The following is a 14,960-nucleotide window of genomic DNA, read 5'->3' on the forward strand; positions in this document are numbered from 1 at the left end:
CAACTTTGGGGACTTTTATTGAATTTTGATTGGTTAGTTCATTAAACGTACTAACCACTAATTGTAATCTAAAGAACGAGTAAATTTGTGTGACATCATTGTGTTGTACATTAATCTATCAGCCATTGTCTTATCCCTTTATATCCCTGACTATAGTTACATATGGTGCAGGGATAGAACAATGAAATATAATTATATTTGATCCATACAGGGAAAGGACAAAGGAATTTAAATTAAATTCCTCAAAATTAATAAAAAGAGGGCCATTTTTCGCGAATTATCTGTAACGTTGTGTGTTAGCGTTTTGTCAAACTGTTTTTTTCTGTAAGGTCTATCAATTTAAGAAAAGGTTTTCTAATTAGGTAAACTTCTAGACCATAAGGAGGAACCATAAGACTACTGAAGAGGTTTGCAATGGGAGGAGAAACATCCTCAATATTAAATTGAGAAGGAATTTCTCCCCCTCTCTTTATTTAGTGTCCCTGTGCACTCCACTGGAAGGAACTTCGACTGTAGTTCTAAAAAAAAATCTTAAAAACTGTAATGATGCTTATCCTTGCATGAAAACCTTTTTTCCTGTTTTTTTCTTCAGGGTTTTTTACAAAAGAAGTATTTTTCTTTTTTTGTATGTATATTGTGTAAAAGGTAAGTGTAATATTAAAATAATAATGTCCATAGATTAAGCGACAGCAAAGAACTTCTATAATTTTCTAATGGGGAGTATTTATACTGCAAGTATAGTGTAATTTTTCAAAGTAAGAGTTATTAATTACAATATTATTATAATGCAGATTCACCTGGTAATAAAGTAGCTGCGCATTTCATAGCATTGCATGTAATTTTCCTTTTTTAAATATTGGCTAGAGGCTTCACCTAAAGGACCTCTTGGGTCCAATATAGAATTAAGTTTGTTTAGGAAAATAGAAAAAAATTGGGAGAGGGTACATTTCTTCTATTTGGTTGGTGGAGATAAACTCCCCAAAATACACAAAAAAAAACTTCCCGAGACCAGTAAAAAGATCTGTTGTAAAAGAGAGTTACATCGGTTCTGCGGTTAGTAAGATCTTTCAGTGCAAACAGACAAACAGAAATCCTGCTTCTTTTATTCAAAAATTAAGTAACAAAATTTCTACTTAAATTTATATTTACGATATTTATACAAAAAAAGTCTAATCCAAAGTTCTATCATAACAATAAAAAAGTATTCTATTTTAATTTAAATTACAACTTAAACTTTTAGATAAATATTTTGTTTGGTATAAAAAGTTTTTAGAAAATACGATTCTTAATTGCAGTTTACTATTATAAATGATGATATATACAAAGAAGCTTTATATAATGCCTTTAAAAAATGACGTCATACTGGCCTATCATTGGTAATTTGTATGGCTTAATTTTTTATAGGCACTATAAAGAGCATTATAATAAAAAGGATGACAACATCCATAAAAGTGAAGCTCTGAAACGGTAGGACAAACGAACATTAACACTTGTAGAGTGTCAGAACTGAATTATCAAAATATAAATGTACACGATTAGAAACAAAATTGCAAGTAAAATGTTGAAAAACTGATTAAATACACGAAAATGTTTATGGACATACTTACATTTCTAGGACTTGATTCTAGAAATGCTTCGCTTATAATATTGTACTTTGAATCAGTATACCAAAAATCAGACCAATCAGATAATTAGATCACATAAAATTAGTAGTTAAAAATTAATATGTTTTAAATGGACGTACGGACATTCTGGTATCCTATCCTATCCTTTATGGACGGACGGGCGGACCGACCCTAATTAAAGAAAAGCTTCGCTTTTAAAAAGAAGTATGAATTTTATGATTTTATTTACAATGGTGAAAAATAATAATATAAGGGTAAAAGAATTAGTAAAAATGTATGACAATTAAAGTAAGATTAATGTAAATATTTGACATAAGGTTTAGGCAAGAAAAATATGCCTAAGTTTTTTCATAAGAACAGATGTTTCATTTCAAGAAAAACAATTTGCCCTTAACATTTCTGCCATCCAAAATTAATAGTCCCTTCAGCACTTTTTGACTGGCAAAAATGTCCAGAGAAAAAAGCTTTTTTAATGAAATTTTAATTATTATTACTTTACTACAAAGACAACAATCAAGGGTTTGTCTGTAAAAACGGGTAAATAATAATTATATTTCTAACACTAATGGCTGCGACCCTAGCATATAGGGGCTTTGTAACGTAGGTTAGTAAAAAAAATAATTTAAGACTTACATTCAAATATTAATAGTATAAAACTGTCCCTGGCCCCGTGGTTCATTAGTTGGTGAAATCTTACAAAACAAAAAATCTTACTATTTGGTATGATAGGAATGGTGAAACTAGGCTCGGCTGTAATCACTAAGCCAGTAAGGCTCGGCAGTAATCACCAGGCCAGTAAAAAAGGAATATTTACTTTTATATGGTAGATAGATTATTCTTCTTGCTTTTTTATTAGTTTTACATAAATATAATTTTTTAAAGAATAAAAATTTATTTGACTAAATAATATCTCCATTTTTTGTTTTATTAGGGAGAGAGAAGACAATTGCAGATAAATTATTATTGATACAGACGTAAAGTTATAGTACAGTATAGTAACCAAAAATATTTTTATCTACCACATAAATAAACTTTTCCTTTTGGATAGCTACACAGATTTTTATTTAATTTTATCCTATAATACTAAGAAATAATTTAAATAAAATTGATATTTATTGCTATAATAATATTTGTTTTATTTATCTAATCTCTTGTTAATTGAAAGCCATTATATAATTGTATATTGTTAAATATAAATTATTACAAAGAAAAAGATTAAATTTTTTTTATTGACTAAATAATATATCCATTTTTGTTTTATTAGAGAGGGAGAAGAAAATTGCAGAAAAATGAATCTTCATTAGAATATATCTCTTGATATTAGTTCAGGGTGGAATATTTGCCACCATACATTTTGTGGCAAAAAAGTAATTTTTCTGAAGGACAGATATATATATTAACTTTCATTTAAATTCAAAGTTTTTATGTTTAAATTTAAGATCATGCATAAAAAAAAATACAATATCCTATGCATCAAAACATTTCATGTTTGATCATGCGTTCCAAAAATTACTTTTTTATATTTACCTTAAAATTTTAAACATTTTTATAGACTTTTCTGAGCCCTGTACTTATATTGTACAATAAAAAAAACATATTCTCTAGATTTCCCTAGAAAAAAAATGTTTGTTATATTGAACTGTATAGCCTATTGACTATATACAAACTATAACATAAAGAATGAGTTTTATAGGTTTCATTTTTACATTTATCTTTGTATATTGATGACACAAGAGCTTCTTCATAATGTCTGAATATTTAAACTTGTGTAGTGGGTTGTTGATTATCCGAGTTGTTCTTGTGCAAAGAAGGGGAGCTATCTTGGATAATATCAGGTTGCAGCTCTCCATAGTGTGGTCCCGGGTACACAGGTTGGCCGTCCTGCTGGCCACAGTACATAGGCTGGCCGTCAGCGGTACAGGAATATAATCCGTTCAAATGGTCACCTTTCTTCATGTCTACCTAGAAATAATTACATTCTACATACTATTACAGTGTGTGTGTGGGTGTATATATGTATGTTTTTGTCAATTTAGTTCAAATTTATTTTAACTTTATACTACAAACGAATATACACTACTTATAGAGTAACAACCAGATATTCAAGGATATGACAATGTATGGTAAATAATATTCCACATAAAGTCTTTAAGTTGGAATTCAGCTTTTGATATTTTTTTTTTATTTTTAAGGGAAGGAAAAACTCTTAACTATTCTTACTGGCTTTCTTCCCTTATAACAATACTTTTATAAATACAGGGATAAAAGTCATATTCAAAGCTCAAGGCCCCAAAAATTTGCCTATTTGATTTTCTTATATTTATTAAGAGTCAAATTATAAATAATTTTACCTTAACTGTATCTATAGATATGTAAGATGGTTTGGTGAGGGTAGCGTAGGGGTTGATACTCCCCATGTAGACATTACTGTGTCCCTCATCATAGTGGGTAGCTTCTCCATCAGCCTCGCCCCGTGGGGGTTGTCCATAACCTAAAACAACAAAAATAAAGGTATGTATCCAAAGTTTGTCTTTCATAACTTTTTAAACTAGACAGATATTTGATTTTTTTATGATAATTCAAATATAAGGCAATGCCAGTTGACATTAAACTCAACTTATATCATGCTTCTCTGCCTCATAAAAGATTATAACCTTGTGGGGCCATTTATAGACCTTAAACTTACATAACTTAAGCACTCATCTTAATTTTTCTATTTATTATAAAGTGAGTCGATAGTATCTTTAACAGATCTATAGTATATAAATGTATATACAGATAATCTACTTGTCCCCATTTTCCAAGGACCTTTTTTGTCTGCTCTTAAATTATTTTCTGCTACTTGGCTGTGTTAATATTCCCGACACTATTGGTTGATCATCAAAGACCCAATTGATAGTAGGCACACTTGTCCTTGGGATGGGGACATACAGTCATTAAACCCCTCCCTCCTATAGTGTTTTACTCTAATGTATCTTTCAAATGATGTAATACCTGATTGGGAGGCTGAAGCCCTTCGCTTCAGTATGGACTTGACCGGGCTTAGGGTGCCCGCTCCGCCTCCCATACAACCTCGCTGATTCTTGGGGATGGGCTTGGAATAGATAATTGGGGAAGCCCTGTATAACATAGTGGATTTGAAATGGGGTATTCCTGTCCAGTTTTTTGTTTAGGAATGAATATTTCTTACCCGAGGGAATAAATGATGGACCGATTTTTAAGAAAATTACTGACAATTGGCCTTTAATGGCACACAGTTCATTAAAATGTGTGTTGATAAAAATAGTTACATTTTAAAACTTGTATAAATAGGTTTAAAACAAACAATTGCTTTAATTTTTCAATCTTATCTAATTAACTTTTTCCTTGGGCAATTCGTATAATAAAGTAACAGGATGTTTGTCTGTCTATTTGTCTGTGTGTTTGTATGTTTGTACCAAAGGATCTAGCTAACCGCTGAACCGATCAGGTTCTCCTTTACAGGGTAGCTTTTCAAAGATCCTGGGAAGTTTTATAACTAATTTAGGGGAGGGTACAACAAACCTCCCATGAGAAATCGCCCCTAGAAAAAAATACCCACTTCAAATGTTTTTTGTAATTTAATATTTTAAACTAAGATTCAAGTGCCTGTAGAGGCTTCTATGGGCGTAGCCGCTAAAGATAAGATAAAGGGCTGGGATACGATTTTAAATTGGTCTTTAGCTTTTAAGGCCTTGAATACCTTTCAAAGCTATTTGCAAAAATTAATAAATTTAAAGATTTTGGCTTGTTTATACAATTAATTAGGTAGAAAATGATGAAATAAAAAAATCATTATTGATATGTAATTTTCAAATCTGCCATGCCTATTATATTCATCACAGCTCTCATAGGTTTTAAAAGTTTCTAGTGCAGCTTCATTAGTTATATAATTATTGTGGGTGTACAGCTTGTTCTCTGATTTGATTATGCTTCCATTTTGCGGAGGGTTCATCTCACTACAAATTCAGGGGTGTATGTTTTTCATTATTTCCTGTCCTCTTGGAAAAGAAGACTTCAAAACAAAAAAAATGTAAATAATGCAGAGAGGGGTTATTAGGCTGTTTATTACACCAGTCACCAAAGTCCCATACTTACATTTTCCTTCTAATTAGCTTAACAACTTTAGGGACTTCAGTGAATTCTGGTTGGTTGGTTTATTATGTTGATTGTTTAGACATTTCAACCATCAATTTTATTCTACAAAAGGGGGAACTTTGTGTAACATTATGTAGGGGATGTAGATCAATTTATTGGGCATTGCCTTATACCTTTTGATCCCTGAAATAATGAACAGTAAAATAAGGGAACAATATAATTCAAGAGAAAAAGTCAAAAAGGAATCAAATTCAATTTAGAAAATATACACCCCTGTAAATATCAAAATTGCTTGAAATATCAGTCTTGTAGTCTATGCTATTGTAGGATAACAAATCTCCATTCTTTGACCTATGACATTATTTCTTATGATAATAAAAGTTTGCTTCAGATGAGCAAATATTACAGTTTTATCTTTTATTGAAAAAAGAACAGTAATGCGTTATGAAGATAAAATAAATAATTGTTTGGACAAAATATGACTTCTGGATTGAGAATATGACAAAAAAAAACTACGTGTTGACTGTTTTATAAGAAAAGGTAGGGAAGCCTATTTGACCTTAGGAAAAAACTAATTTGAATCCAACTATTTTATAACTTAACTATATTTTAAGAAATAATCCCTGATGTCTAGATTAGACCCTGGTGAAGAGGCCAGGCTGTGGTTGAGCTGCGCTGGATGCCGCGTTAATTTATGAGAAACCAACATAATCAGCATGACTAGCAGAAATGTTATCACAACAATGGCGACTATAGCCATCACAACATATAAAATAATCTCATTGGGTTCCTTAATAACTTCAAATGGGTTGAATAGTCCTTCGCGCAGCTGATTGTTTGATCTTTGAGGCATAAGGCCGGTTTCACGTGATATTAGCGGCTGGGGGACGAACACATGAGCTATGTTTGATAGTGCTCCAGTGTTACCTTGGTCATCAACAGCTAGAATAGTATAATAAAGATTTCTATCATATTCAACAATGTTGATTGTATGAGATTCAAGTCCGCCAGCATACAAGGTTCCTGTGAATCTTTCCACAAGTCTGGGGGAGGAACTACCCGCTCTATAGAAGCTAAAAGGGTCTTCTGAATAAAGAATATGATATGAGGAAGGACGACCTTCGTCAAAGTCATCCCCTGGTGCAGTCCAACGAAATACAATTTGTTGGTTATCTGTCACTCTTGCTGTCAGATCCATTATTCTTGCTGGTGGATAGCTATCATTAGATCCTCGCTGAATACTGGCCACGTGGAATGAAAATCCGCGAACTATTCGTGTAAAATCCCCCATTGTCTTTCCATCACTGGTGGCCAATCTTGCAGGATTCTTCTTATCAGAAGAGACGTGTAGCGTAACCTGGTACCTGCCAATCTCATGGATATTGGTCACAAATTTAGAATAAATACCATCATGTTGACGAATGTCTGGGTCGCCTGTTCCCGAATCCACCAGGATCACATAACTCTGGGGGATGCGCATACCTGACCGAGTGATGCCAGTTATGTCGGCCCTGACGTTGGCATTGACCACAGGCACGCCAGACAGGGTTACAGAAGTGTACAGAATTATTGGGGACTCTGGCGTTACTATCCATTCAAACTGGGGATGGTTGCTGCTCATTGAGATGGATATAGCATTGTCAGCTGATTTTGGCGCGCTTTCCACCTGCACCACGTGGGAGTTGTCCATGATTCCTAAATATTTGTCAAATTATCAAGACACACTTCCTATTATTATTGAAAGAACATATGAAAATGCTAATATTTGTACATAATTTATAGTTGTATCAATCTATTCTATAATTTAAAGAAGTAAGGGTTTTTTCTGTGGCTAAAGATCTCGTAAATGGCTGGTCTAAATTGGTAATTCTTTTCAGGGTAGGTTTATTGATGTCTTTAGGTGGTTTTAGGATATTTTCTTTACATATCCGGCATCCCCTAGAGGCTAGGAGTTGTCACTTGTCAACTTTTTATTATACCATAAAAATAAATTATTCATAAACAATTTAATTAAAATCTTTCAAATAATGTATTATATCTGACGTTGATAGCCGTTTTAAATCTTAATGGACAATTTGGCATCTATATATTACAGAAAATAAAGTCCTTACCTGAAGATAATCTTTCAAGTTTATAGCTCCACAATGCCCCAATATTTCCTTCAGCATCGAATGGAACATTGTACAGTGAATAATAATGAAAAGCTTGCGTAGTATCCATGACTGTTGAGTAGGTGTTTGGATGTGGTAGGTTCGAGTCCTGCACACTCACTGCCTTGATAAAGCTCTCTGTAGTACGGGGGAAGAAGACAGTGAATTGGGTGCTCTTTCCAGAATATCTGCAAAGGGAGAAGGTTATTATACACAAATACAATGAAAGAATCACATTTAGCATTTTAAAAATAGAAATTATGCGGCCTAATATTAATTTATTTTAATAAAACACCAAATATACACTAGATTTAATTGTCCTTGATATCTTTTTAGAAGGCTTCTATAATAATTATACATTAATTGTAATTATTAATTTGTTGACTATTTTTGTAGCATTTGATTTTATTTTGAAACATTTTTTTTATTATTTTGATGGAAAAACATAATACAAATAATAGGTGATGATGAATTAAATTTGACCCCCACTCGTTTTTGTTTCAAAAAGAAAAATTGCAATCTTCCCCTATTTTCATAAACCCCGTTATAAACCTTCCCGGGACCAATGAGAAGCTACCAAATAGAGGAGAAACATAACGGTTTGGCGGTTAGTGAAACCCTTTTCGGTACAAACAAACATCCTGTTATAGTTATTATAAACTCTACCTGTCCATAACAAAAGAATCTTCTGCCAAGGTGACCTCCTGCAACGATGGGTCCAGTCTTTTCTCATGAATCTAAAAGAAGAAAAAATATCAATAACATTTTTCTACTTCTCTGTTTTTTTTTTATTAAAACAGGGATAACATCATTCAAAAGAATCAAAGCACAAATTAAGAGCAATATAAAAAATAGCTGAATTGTATTCTGATAGATCTTTCAGTCAAGTAAAATATTTCCCCATATATTTTCCATGTCTTTAATACATTAACTAACAGACCGACGGACCAACTAAGTTTATACACTTTATTCTCGTTTAACAGAGATGATTTAATAATTTTATTGTGTTTTAGGAATCATTATTTAAAATTCAATGTTATATACTGTATTATGCAAAGTTTGAATTTAATAGGACAATTTTAACATGCCTACGCATGAGCTTAAGGACAGATTGAGTGACCCTAACTGTAGAAAAGTTTTCTTTTAATAAGAAAAAGTGTAAAGAAAAGGTTTGCTATTAAGAATAATGTAAAGTAAATACCAGAGGTAAAACATTTTTCAGGAACACTCAAATTACAAAAAGGAAAAAAGGTGGAAAAGTAATAATTTTGCCAGGGATACATAGGATAGGTAAATGTAATATTGGAGGTGCTACAATATTGACGTTGCTCCGATCCTATTTTTATCATTTTACTATCCCTATATTGTAATTGTTGATAATATACAAGAAGGGATATGGAACTATGAATTATATTGATACTCATGTTACATTGTGTGTTGGCTTAAAAACCTTGGGTACTTTTATTGAATTTTGATTGGTTGGTTCAAAACTACTTAGTGTACAATATTTTCTACCGAAGCGGCAATTTTGTTTTACATCATTGAGGATGTGTATCAATTTATAGTCAATTGTCTTATCCCTTAAGATCTCTGATAATATAAGAATACAGTTCTCTCTCTTTCTGTATTACATTTACCTCTTAACTAAACTTTATATTTCAAACAGTGAAAAAGGAATAGTCATATTTAGTTTAATCAATTGTAGGCAACTTTATCTGCGAGTATTTCTATTTGTAAATTGCAAAAGGTTTGATTTAAAGCCAGGGATTTGTAGACAGGACAATGGAAGGTAACGTAATCTTTCTAACGTAATATGCCTTTATTAGAGTAAAACACTAGAGGGAGAAAGGGTTAAATAACTATATCTCCTCATCGCAACCACCTTATACAACCTTTCTATTGGGTCATTGAAAATCAACCAATGGTGTCGCTTATATTAACACAGCCAAGTAGCAGAAAATAATTTAGAAGCAGACGAAGAAGGTCGTTAAAAGGAAGTGAGGTAGTTGTCTGTATATACATCAATACTATAGATCTGATATGCCTTTGATAGTAAGCAAATTCTTCTAGAAGACGAATGAGAGAACGTGTTAATAAAGCGTTAGGACCCAGTATAATTTACAGTCTAAGATCCTTTTCCTCCCTCAAATGAAAGAGGCAACTTGACTATACCTTTATCTAATACTAATAGTGCTACCTTTTGTGTAAAGTTAGGTGTGTCTTCATTCCCGCATTCCCCCTTAATTTTACAAATTATCTACATCATATATGCTCAATATTTGATTAGAGTAAAACACTAGAGGCAGAAAGGGTTAAATAACTGTATCTCCTCATCGCAACCACCTTATGCAACCTTTCTATTGGATCATTAAATCAACCAATAGTGTTGCTTATATTAACACAGTTAAGTATTTAGCAGAAAATATTTTAGAAGCTGACAAAGAAGGTTGTTAAAAAGGGAAGGAAGGTAGTTGTCTGTATATACATCTATACTATAGATCTATTATGCCTTTGATAGTAAGCAAACTTATTCTAGAAGACGAATGAGAGAATGTGTTAAAAAGGACCCAGTATAATTTACAGTTCAAGACCCCCTTCTTCCCTGTGAATTGGTCATCAAATGAAAGAGACAACTTGACTATGCCTTTATCCATTAGAAATAGTGCTACCTTTTGTGTAAAGTTAGGTGTGTCTTCTTTCCCGCATTCCCACTTAATTTTGAAATAAATGGAAAAATAGGAGGGATGTATATTTTCGTTTTGGGTTATAACTTTGGGCAGTTTAGGTTGGTTTGGGTAGCAACTCAGGTTTAAGACACCAAAGGCGTAGCCAATCCCCCAACGTCTTTTGTTCAATTAATTAATTTGGATCAACTGCAATTTATGGTAAAATATTCCTGGTAACGAATATTTCCAAAAATCTATGAATTTTAAAGGATGCTAGCTGCCAAACGTCTGAACATACAGATAATTCCCGCACACCGTTTTAAGCGGCATAAGACGGCCTACAAATAATCTGGAATAGCCATAAATCAATAATGCACAATTATCTCGCAGTGCAGAGAAATGCGCGAAAAAGACCTATTTTACGCGTTTTTCTTCAGTGAAGCTTTCCATGTGCATCATTGGATCTTGGTATTCCAGATTATTTGCAGGCATTCTTATGCCGCTTAAAATGGTGTGCGGGCATGATCTGTACGTTTAACCGTTTGGCAGCTAGCAGCCTTTAAAATTCATGGATTCTTGGAAATGTTCGTTACCAGGAATATTTTACCAAGAACTGCAGTTGATCCATTAATTTTAAAATTAAGGGAAAGGGTTTCAGGCTTCTACAGGCAATTTGAGGAAAAGCACAAAATATTACAAATTATCTACATCATATATGCTCACTATTTGAATATTTTCTACTTGGCTTTCAATATTTATTATGCATGTATTAAATCAAAGGACGCCTCTAAAAAACTATTTCTGGTTTATGCGGTAGTGAAGACACACTGTACAAAGTTATTATTTGAACATTAAATGAGAGTAATTCTTGACATTAATAGCCGCAGTAAGACATTCAACCCATCTTAAAATTACATTACTGAAATCATATAATATCTAGGTATAATTATCTAATGAGGTAGGTAAACCTATATGTCATAATAAACTCATATTGTTCACATTGTAAAAGTGATTAAAAATCTAGTTCAGTAAAATATTACAAAATATTGAAACCAGATTTTTTTCAGTCCATTTTTACATTAAACCCACCCCCACCCCCCCCCCCTGACAGTCTGGTTACATTATAAACTATTGGCATCGCTTCTAGCATTTAGGGGCTTTGTTTTTAAATGAAGGGTGGGGTGGTCAAAAAATTATCTAAAATCACCCTTGGATCTATATAAAATATAGATTTCATTTGGTTAAGTAGTTAGCGAAAACAGACCAACAAAATTTTTTATCTAAAAGGATAAGATTCTAGCTATAGTCTCATTTGTTCGTAAGCAAGGATGTTTGTATTTTTCTTTTTTTATTTACTTTTCATTGCATCTTTGACAGCTTTTCGTCCTTGTTTTACTTTTAAAGAAGGTGCCAATTTGATTTGATAACTTTGTAGTAATTTGTAGTAATTTTTGGTATAGCTTTTTAGATCTTTGCAATTGGTCAACAAAAAGTACAGTTTTTATAGGACACTTTTATGTGAAAACAGTCCCTAGTTGTAGAGTAGCTACACTACCTAAAATTTGAAGAGGTAGGTGACCTGTAATTTTGTAAAATATATAACACTTATTGTATTTACTCAACTCTCTGTCAGACATGTATCTACATTAGAGAGTTTACAAAATTATACACTTTTGAATAAGGTTTCTACAAATGTTATTTGTAAAGAAAAGCTTTCTATAATTACAATTATTCGATACAACAATAACGTATTGCTTTTATACTTAATTTTGACAAGTTAAAATCATCCCATAGATTTGAAACTTGACCTAATGATTCCTTTAAAAGTTAGAGTAATTAGAAATTTATAATCATTATCTTAAAGTCCCTTTAAAAACATTTTGAAACTTTTTCTGTTATTTTTTTAATAGTTAATAGGTACTTTTTAATTGTACCATAGAAAATTTGTTTTTTCCTATATATTCTTCACAAAATTACAGAAGTATTTTTGTCATATTTACTTGCAATTATCATTCTTAATGTAATTTTGAAACCCTCTAATTTACACATACATACATACATGGTTGGACAATATGAATAAAATTTTAGAATATAATTGAAAATAAAAGGTTCAACTCCTCGACCCATATTTCTATATTTGCCTGTCAATTTAAGCACCATGTATAGTACAATTAAAACTGTTGTATTTTACATTTTAGTCTGTTTTTGTATGGTAAAAATTTTCATTATTTTATGTTATAATCAAAGAGCTAATTTTAAAGCTTTTTATAGTGCCTATACAAAATGACGTCATACGGGCCCAACATTGTTCAATTAAAATGAATAATGTCTTGCCATTGGAAATTTAGTTTTTGTATTGGCCTATCATTGGTCAATTGTATTTTATTACGTCATTTTTAGACACTATAAAAAGATTCGTAATTTTTAAAGATCTGTTAACTTCGAAGCCGAATACTATTCCTAGATTATCTTAGAAACTGTACTTTTAAAATTATATTTTTCTATTTAAATTTGGCATGGTGTGGAACCTTTCATGTAAAGGTACTAACGTTAGCTGTTTTAATTACTTTTAGTTAACTTCATCGAACACTTAATAGACCTGCCATCATTGGAGTAAAACACTTGAGGGGAAGGGGTTAAATAACGGTATGTCCAACCCCAAGGACCCTGTGCCGACTTTCAATTAATTCTTTGAAAATCAACCAATAGCGTTGGGAATATTGACACAACCAAGTCGCTACAATATAGCAGAAATGAATTTGCTATCATACGAAATATGTCCCTAACAGATAGCTGTCTGTTTATACATCTTTATTCATACATTTATTATGGCATCTAACAAACAATTGAAGAATAGCTTTGCTAAGAAAGCACAAAAAGTGCCTAGTGAAGAAAAGATATGTATAAGGTAAGGAATAATTATCTAGCTAACAATGGATAATATAAAAATAGATATTCAATATATACACTCCACTAGTGGTGTCCTAACATAACAGCAAAAAAAGACTTGTTTGGAATAAATTTATGGATTGGATGGATAAAAGTTATAAGAACTACAATGTTTTTATGCAGTTTTAACTTTAACTTTAATTTTTAACTTTTGACCAGTCTGATAATTATAAAATAACCATCTTATATTTATATAATTAAAAAAGCCAGTGATCTAAAGGGATAACACAATGGCCGATTAATTGAAGTACCTTCCCAACGATAATACACAAAATTACCCCCTTCTGTAGATTACAATTAGTGGTTGAAACGTTTGGACACTCAATTAAATGAACCAATCAATAAAAATTTAATAAAAGTCCCCAAGGTTGTTAACCCAACAAATAAAAAAAAACGTTACTATCAAACTTTCAGGACTATTGTAATAAACAGCCCAAAGTCCACACCCTCCCTATAAAAAGAACAATATAAATAAGATATACGGAAATTAGGGTTGTATCCGGCCATGTTCAATATCCGGATGGGTACCGGTTATTGAAACGGATATACGACTGATTTATAATGCCGGATATTCGGCCATTTTCAATATCTGGCCGGATACCGGATATCTGGCATTATAAATAAGCCGGATATTCGTTATCCGGTATCAGGCCATAAAAAAGGTATCCGGCCCAAACCTAACGGAAATGTATGCACACCTCTATTCACTTATACACTTCTCAACACAAATGAAAAGATAACTGCTCTTTCTAGTTTTTCTTTCTCTTTTTTCTTTTTTGTTTTATTTTGATTTTTTATACTTTTCATAACTTTATTATTTATTTAGTTAGTTATAAAAGTACTAGCGGCTACGCCTCTAGAGGCCTCTAGGGACACGTGGAATTGTTTCTTTTCAATCTATTTTAAAATCTGCTATTTACCAAATATATTTTTCTCGCCGATAGATGGTGTTAGTTATTTTTTAGCTAATTGCAAGATTTGTCCGCAGGGCGGTGTTTTTTATTTAATTTATTTTTGTCGATTTTTCTGGGGAGGGTGATGGTACCCTCCCCCAAAATAATTATAAGCCTTCTCAGAACTATGCGAAGCTAACTTTTTAAGGAGAACCCGTTCGGTTCAGCGATTAGCGAGATCCTTAGTTACAAACAAACAAACAGACAGACACACATCGTTCTACTTCGTATTATATATAGGTAAATTGCAAATAAATAATATTTGATCAAATTCTGCAGGTTCTACAGAGAAAGATTCATTTTTATTACACTTTATATACTTTTTGATGTCAATTCAAAATTTATTTTTTTTTATTTTTGTGTATCAGGTAGGGAGGACTGTAAAATATACTATTACTGGTCCCCATCATTTTAATAACAAGTTCACCCATTTTGGTAATTTTATTTCATCTTAATTGGGTGGTTCAAAATAACATTTTCCAATCTTTTTAACAAAAAAAA

At 31.9% G+C, this 14,960-nt stretch overlaps 2 protein-coding genes across 2 annotated transcripts in view; both read right to left on the minus strand.

Annotated features, from left to right (window-relative positions):
• Nucleotides 1-3,261: 3,261 nt before the first annotated feature.
• On the minus strand, nt 3,262-4,742 carry LOC145323415 (uncharacterized). Its single transcript, XM_080165830.1, has 3 exons — nt 4,620-4,742; nt 3,977-4,116; nt 3,262-3,587 (listed from the first exon to the last, which is right to left on the minus strand). Exons 1-3 carry the CDS (start codon nt 4,690-4,692, stop codon nt 3,384-3,386), a joined length of 417 nt encoding a protein of 138 aa, XP_080021956.1. The 5' UTR covers nt 4,693-4,742; the 3' UTR covers nt 3,262-3,383.
• A 1,597-nt stretch (nt 4,743-6,339) lies between these two features.
• Nucleotides 6,340-14,960, minus strand: part of LOC145323146 (calcium-activated chloride channel regulator 4A-like) — an 80,617-nt gene continuing 71,996 nt past the window's right edge. The window contains exons 7-9 of the mRNA XM_080165537.1: nt 8,558-8,628; nt 7,853-8,079; nt 6,340-7,436 (exon numbers count right to left, since the gene is read on the minus strand). Of these exons, the coding sequence (XP_080021663.1) occupies nt 6,340-7,436; nt 7,853-8,079; nt 8,558-8,628 (1,395 nt within the window). The remainder of the gene's footprint in view (nt 7,437-7,852; nt 8,080-8,557; nt 8,629-14,960) is intronic.

This window comes from Acartia tonsa, chromosome 6 (assembly GCF_053477335.1).
Source record: "Acartia tonsa isolate MP-2025a chromosome 6, ASM5347733v1, whole genome shotgun sequence".
Lineage (NCBI taxonomy): Eukaryota > Metazoa > Arthropoda > Copepoda > Calanoida > Acartiidae > Acartia > Acartia tonsa.